Source organism: Cebus imitator, unplaced genomic scaffold (assembly GCF_001604975.1).
Source record: "Cebus imitator isolate Cc_AM_T3 unplaced genomic scaffold, Cebus_imitator-1.0 Scaffold42, whole genome shotgun sequence".
In the NCBI taxonomy this organism is placed as follows: domain Eukaryota; kingdom Metazoa; phylum Chordata; class Mammalia; order Primates; family Cebidae; genus Cebus; species Cebus imitator.
Window position 1 is genome coordinate 15,930,459 of NW_016107357.1, and position 7,506 is coordinate 15,937,964.

Genomic DNA, 7,506 nt, shown 5'->3' on the forward strand with positions numbered 1-7,506 from the left:
TGGTCTCGATCTCTTGACCTCGTGATCCACCCGCCTCGGCCTCCCAAAGTGCTGGGATTACAGGCTTGAGCCACCGCGCCCGGCCTTATTTTTTTGAATTTTTCTTTCTTTCTTTTTTTTGAGATGGATTCTCGCTCTGTAGCCCAGGCAGGAGTGCAGTCATGCAATCTCCACTTACTGCAACTTCTGCCTCCTGGGTCCCAGTTCAAGCAGTTCTCCAACCTCAGCCTCCCAAGTAGCTGGGATTACAGGCACGAGCCACCATGCCCAGCTAATTTTTGTATTTTTTAGTAGAGATGGGGTTTCACCATGTTGGCCAGTCTGGTCTTGAACTCCTGACCTCTTGATCCTTCCGCCTCAGCCTCCCCAAAGTGCTGGGATTACAGGCATGAGCCACCGTGCCTGGCCTATTTTTATTTTTATACAGACAGGATCTTGCTCTATTGCCCAGGCTGGTCTTGAACTCTTGGGCTCAAGTGATCCTCCCGCCTTGGCTTCCCAAAGCACTGGGATTACAGGTGTGAGTCACTGCACCCGGCCTTAAAATAATGCATTTTAAAACTGCTGCATGAGAACATTCTCTTTTCTCTGAAACTATATATTGTGACATTGTACAAGGAGGCTTACCAGTCATTCTGTGAACTGCTTGAATCAAAGAGAGAGGAAGTTAATATTTACACAAAACCAGCCTGGCTGCACAAGAACTGGCCAGGCCTTGCAGCTTACTGTGGTGACTTCGATGACGTAGCTGGGTGAGGACCCCTGGTGGCCACTGTGAGAATAAATTTAGGCCTCTTGTAGGCCTGCAATATATTTTCTTTCAGTCTCTAAAAGAATTGGCCGGGAGTAGTGGCTCACGCCTGTAATCCAAGCACTCTGGAGGCCAAGGCAGGCAGATCACCTGAGGTTGGGAGTTCAAGACCAGCCTAACCAACATGGTGAAACCACGTCTTTAAAAAAACAAAAACAAAAACAGAATTAAGCTATAGTTTTTTCCAAAGTAAATTTCTTTGCTATCTTTTGTTATTGTTGTTATTAATAAAAGTGCATATGAGGACAATGTTGAAAGTAAAATAAATACATTTCTTAGCACCTCTACTCTTTAAGATACATGGCACCTGTTAAAAAAAATCTCAACTGGGCACAGTGGCTCACGCCTGTAATCCCAGCACTTTGGGAAGCTGAGGCGGGTGGATCACAAGGTCAGCAATTTGAGATCAGCCTGGCCAACATGGTGAAACCTCATCTACTAAAAATATTAAAAATTAGCCGGGCATGGTGGTGGGCGCCTGTAATCCCAGTGCTTTGGAGGGAGGCTGAGGCAGGAGAATTGCTTGAACCTGGGAGGCAGAGGTTGCAGTGAGCCGAGATTGTGCCATTGCACTCCAGCCTGAATGACAGAACAAGACTCTGTCTGGAAAAAAAAAAAATCTCAGAATAAATCAGGAGTTTTAAAGGAACAAATGGACTTCCTTTAATTATAAAAGAAAATACGTTTATTGTTGATAATATAGAAATTACAAATTGAACAAAAAAGTATCATGACTAATGCCACCACTTAAGTATCATGAATGGGCTGGGTGCAGTGGCTCACGCCTGTAATCTTAGCACTTCTGGAGGCCATGGTCGGAGGATCATTTAAAACCGAGAATTTGAGACTAGTCTGGCCAACATTGTGGAACCCTGTCTCTACTAAAAACACAAAAAATTAGCTGGGTGTGGTGGTACACGCCTGTAGTCCCAGCTGCTTGGGAGGCTGAGGCAGGAGAATTGTTTGATCCTGGGAGGCGGACGTTGCAGTGAGCCAAGATCGTGGCGCTCCACTCCAGCCTGGGTGATAGAATGAGACTCTGTCTCAAAACAAAAACAAAAAAAACCTATCATGAACAGTTTTTACTGTTTATCCTACTGATTTACTTGGAATTAAAGAACTATATGCTTCATAGGGTTAGAGTTCTTCCCTTTATTTTTTATTTTTTACTGTTATTAGTGCAAGATATTTTTTCCCATTTAAAATACAAATAGCCTGGGCAACATGGCAAAACCCTATCTCTACAAATAAATACATACATACATATATACATACAAAAATTAGCTAGGTGTGGTAGTGCATGCCTGTAGTCCCAGCTATTTGGGAGGCTGAGGTGGCAAGATCTCCTGAACCCTGGAGGTCAAGGCTACAGTGAGCCATGATTGTACCACTGCACTCCAGCCCGGGTGACATATTGAGACCTTGTCTCAACAGATGAACAAACAAAAAGACACCAAATATTTAAATATCTCTTATCCAAAAGAAGAATTTTTTTTAATTGGCTAATTTCTTTTAGAGAATATTATAGGCTCTAAGAATATATATATATTTTTAGACAGAGTCTCACTCTGTCACCAAGCGCCAGGCTGGAGTGCAGTGGTGTGATCTTGGCTCACTGCAACCTCCGCCCCCCGGGTTCAAGCAATTCTCCTGCCTCAGCCTTCGAGTAACTGGGACTACAGGTGCGCACCATCACGCCCAGCCAATTTTTGTATTTTAGTAGAGACATGGTTTCACCACGTTGGCCAGGATGGTCTCAATTTCTTGACCTTGTGATCCGCCTCCTCGGCCTCCCAAAGTGCTGGGATTACAGGCGTGAGCCACCGCGCTCGGCCAGGCTCTAAGAATATTGACAAATTGAAAACAGATTTTCATCCCCTAGTTTATGAAGGACTACGTAATTCATGAATTTTTCTGTAAATGATCCCACGTTTTGGGTATCGTTGCGTTTAATAATTAGCTAGTGCCTTTCTTGATTGAAAAGATAAAATTTTAGAGATTCTGGAGCAATCTCGTATGTTGGCTGGAGCTTAGTAAATAGTGAGACAGCTTGGTAGAATGTCGCCACTGTTGGAGTTAGGCTGGGTTAAAACGCCAGCTGAGGCACCTTTGACTGACAGAAGTCAGAGGTGGCTACTTATTGTTTCTAAGCCTCAGATTCTTCAATTACAACATAAAACCTAAGATACAAGTGCTGTCGTGAATAACAAATGAGATCCTGCAATTGATGTTAGCTGTCATTGTTAGGAGTTGAAACCTCTACTTTAAGCCATTGTCTTATCTCCTCAATAAAATCCAGCATTTTTGAGATTATATCAGTAAGAGAAGACATTCAATAAAGGAATCAAAAACAAATTAAAAAAAAAAAAAACCATTATGTATGGCTTCTCCTGGAGATGACTTTGGCTCTGGAGTGATGCTTGGATTGAGATCTGAGTCCCCACGCTTAGTGTCAAGTTGTCCTGGCAAGGCAGGCAATTTTGAATTTTAGAGGAAAGGAGCGACATCTGTTGGACATACTGAAAACTACAGTTTGAAGCAGTTCCGTGAGATGCCTGTAGTTCTTTTCTGGGATGTCATATGCCTACAAAGCTGGCTTCTGGGTGATTGCTGCAATAAAATGCATTTATTTATGTACATCTATCATGCATCAATAAAAATATTTGCTTTACAACAAAGCAAGTATCTCTTAAATCAGTGTGGAACAGGAAATGGAGTTGGTGGCGTCCAGTCTGATGCCAGGGTGTGGGAAGTTGAGCAGTGCCCAGCAGACACTGAGTTAATAGGACATAAGTAATGATTAAGTTGTTTTGCCCTAACTACATACTTAATTGGAACTGTGAGGTAATTGGCCTAAGTACCATGAAAAAATTACTGAAACCCCAATGGTCTTGTGGCCTGAGAAAGTTTGGGACCCTCTACCTATGAATTCTGCTGCTGCCTTTTGTACTCTAGTTTTTCATGATTGTAATAATTCATGCCTTGCATTTTCATCTTGGTGTTTCTCCCAAATGTTGTTAGGTTTTAAAATTTTTTTTTATTTTTTGAGACGGTATCATGCCTTTTGGACCCTAGTTTTTCATGATTGTAATAATTCATGCCTTGCATTTTCATCTTGGTGTTTCTCAAATGTTGGTAGGTTTTAAAATTTTTTTTATTTTTTGAGACAGTATCATTCTGTCACCCAGGCTGGAGTGCAGTGGCACAATCTTGCCTCACTGCAACCTCCACCTCCAAGGTTCAAGTGATTCTCCTGCCTTAGCCTCTCAAGCAGCTGGGACTACAGGTGTGCACCACCACACCCAGCTAATTTTTGTATCTTTTTCTGTAGAGATCAGGTTTTACTATGTGAGCCAGGCTGGTCCCAAACTCCTGGCCTCAAGTGATCTGCTCACCTCATCCTCCCAAAGTATTGAGATTACAGGTGTGAGCCACTGCACCTAGCCCGGTTATATTTTTATAAATACTTATCAAGTGAATTACAGTATGTGAGACAGTCTTCTGAGAGCTGCACAAATATTAACTGGCCAATATTATTTTAGCATTTAAAAATTTGTAGTAAAATACACATAACATTTATAACCTTTTTTTTTTTTTTTTTTGCTGGAGAGCGATTTATTAGAAAGCGAGAGAGACAGTTCCCATGCTGTTGTGGGAGGGGAGCCTGGAGCCGGATATCCCTATCATAACCATTTGTAATTAACAGTTAGTGTTAACTATATTCATAATGTTGTATAACCAGTGTCCAGAACTGTATTTTACTTTTTGAGTCGGAGTCTCTCCCTGTTGCCCAGCCTGCAGTGCAATAGCATGATCTCGGCTCACTGCAGCCTCCACTTCCTGGGTTCAAATGATTCTCCTGCCTCAGCCTCCTGAGTAGCTGGGATTACAGGTGTGCGTCACCATGCCTGGCTGGTTTTTGTATTTTTGGTGGAGAAGGGGTTTCACCATGTTGGTCAGGCTGGTCTCGAACTCCTCACCTTGTGATCTGCCCACCTTGGCCTCCCCAAGTACTGGGATTACAGGTGTGAACCACTGCGCCTAGCCTGGAACTTTTTCATCATCCCAAACTGAAACTCTATGTCTATTGAAACACTAACTACTAATTTCTTCTCCCGTTAGCCCCGGGCAACCTCCAATCTACTTTCTGTCGCTATGAATTTGACTACTCTGGAACCTCACATAAGTATTTGTTCTTTTGTGACTGGCTTATGTCACCTAGCATAATAAACTCAAGGTTCATCCACATTGTGCGTGTGTCAGAATTTCCTTCCTTTTTGTTAAGTTCACACAATATTGCGTTGTATATGCATGCCGCGTTTTGTTTGTCCTTTGATTTGTTGATGGACAGTATGGACACGGGTTGCTTCCACCTCTTGACTGAGGAATAATGCTGCTGTGAACTTCTGCATATACCGCAGCCTTTTAAAGATAGGAAGTCTGAGGTACAGAGTTGTTAATCACTTGCCCAAAGCCAAAGGAGATGGTGGAATTAGGATTTGAACCCAGGTAGTCTGGTATATATGTGGATTCTTTTTTTTTTGAGATGGAGTCTTGCTCTGTTGCCCAGGCTGGAGTGCAGTGGTGTGATCTCAGCTCACTGCAACCTCTACCTTCCGGTCCAAGTGATTCTCCTGCCTCAGCTTCATGAGTAGCTGGGACTACAGACACATGCCACCATGCCCAGCTAATTTTTGTATTTTTAGTAGAGACAGGATTTTCACCATGTTGGCCAGGATGGTCTTGAAGTCCTGACCTTGTGATCCACCCACCTCGGCCTCCCAAAGTACTGGGATTACAGGCATGAGCCACCGCACCCAGCTGGATCCTTTTCATGAATAGAAAACACAGATTCTCTATATGTAACAAATGGCTGCCAGAAGTATCTGGTAATGCTGAAGCGGGCACTCTCCAGGAAGTACCTTCGAGAGGCTTTTACGTGCGAGCGTAAGAAGCACTCCGTAGCGTGTACTTCTGCACTACGTGCATAGATGCCAGAAGGGTATCTCCATTCACTGCGGTCTGTTTCTATAACAAACACTGTAAGGTGTGAAGAGGAATGTTCTGGAGTGCCATGTGTCACCGTAGCGAGACCTCGCCACTGAACAATAGACTGTTGAGGAAAAGGTCAGCTGCAGAAGGCTCTGCAGAGTAGAATGCCGTTTATATCAAGTTTCAGAATATTCAAAAATGCTATACTTGTTTAGGGATAAGGAAATATATGGCAAAAATATTAAGAAATGCTTAAGATTAAATAAACATCAAATGTAGTAGAAGGTTACCCCTGGGGAAGGCCGGGCATGGTGGCTTATGCCTGTAATCCCAGCACTTTGGGAGACTGAGGTGGATGGATCTCTTGAGGTCAGGAGTTCAAGAACAGCCTGGCCAACATGGTGAAACCCCTTCTCTACTAAAAGTACAAAAATTAGCCAGGCATGGTGATGCACATCTGTATACCCAGCTACTCCGGAGGCTGAGGCAGGAAAATCGCCTGAACCTGGGAGGCAGAGGTTACAGTGAGCCGAGATCGTGCCACTGTACTCTAGCCTAGGCAACACAGCGAGATTCCATCTTAAAAAAAAGAAAAAAGTAACCCCTGGGGAGTAGAGGGAGAATTGTGTTACGGAGAGAGACCCAGAGGACTTCAGCTGCATTTGTAATGTTTGTAGTGCTCTTTTTATCTTTTTTGTAATGCTTTATTTCTTAATTTGGGTGGCAGTTACTGGTATTTGTGTATTATTTTTGGCGCCCTTTTCTATGTCTGAAATGCTGTTTAATTTTTTAAAGGTCCAGTGGATAGCATACATGCTTATGTATCCATGTGAACTCTGTTTTTCATGCAGTCAGCTGAGCAAGTTGCAAGAAGTTTCTCTGAGGAACTGTGCAGTAAGTTGTGCTGGTGAGAAAGGAGGAGTTGCCGAGGCATGTCCCAGTATCCTTTTCACCGAGAGCTTGTTACTGGAATCTGGCTTTGGATGTGATGCCTGTGCCAGAGACTGCTAGCTGCCCACCCATCTCCACTCTTCACAGCGTCCTTCTTCATGCGGTTCGGTTTTGCTTGGTGCACTTGGGGCCCAGATAAATTATATACCTTCCCAGACCCCTTTGCTTGCAGGTTTGCCAGCATGACTTCCCCAGCTGTGGTCCTTGAAAGGGGCACACTTGGCCAGGCATGATGGCTCACGCCTATAATCCCGGCACTTTGGGAGGCCAAGGCCGATGGATCACAAGGTCAGGAGATCAAGACTATCCTGGACAACGTGGTGAAACCCCATCTCTACTAAAAATACAAAAATTAGCTGGGCGTGGTGGTGCATACCTATAATCCCAACTACTCAGGAGGCTGAGGCAGGATAATTGCTTTAACCTGGGAGTCAGAGGTCACGGTAAGCCAAGATTGCCCTACTGCACTTTAGCCTGCACCACAGAGCAAGACTGTCTCAAAAAAAAAAAAAAGAAAAAGAGAGCGCACACTTGGTTGGCCTCTGCCTTTTGCCTGTTGCTTTTACCCTTCCGCCTGCCTTGAGCAGATGGAGTGTCCAAGGTTTCGGCAGCTGTCTTACAAGTATGAAGAAAGCCATCCAGTACAGATTGGGAGAGCAGAGGATAGGGAATCTGGGCTCCTGTGTCCCGGGGCCCCTGCTTCAGCCCTGGTCTGCCTTCTCATGCGGGTTTTTTTTTTTTTTTTTTTTTTT

General features: G+C 43.9%; 1 protein-coding gene across 1 annotated transcript in view; it reads left to right on the forward strand.

The window, feature by feature from the left end:
- TBCE (tubulin folding cofactor E) overlaps positions 1 to 7,506 on the forward strand; it is a 67,148-nt gene that overhangs the window by 36,656 nt on the left and 22,986 nt on the right. The window contains exon 5 of the mRNA XM_037737813.1: positions 6,655 to 6,743. Coding sequence (XP_037593741.1) covers positions 6,655 to 6,743 — 89 coding nt within the window. The remainder of the gene's footprint in view (positions 1 to 6,654; positions 6,744 to 7,506) is intronic.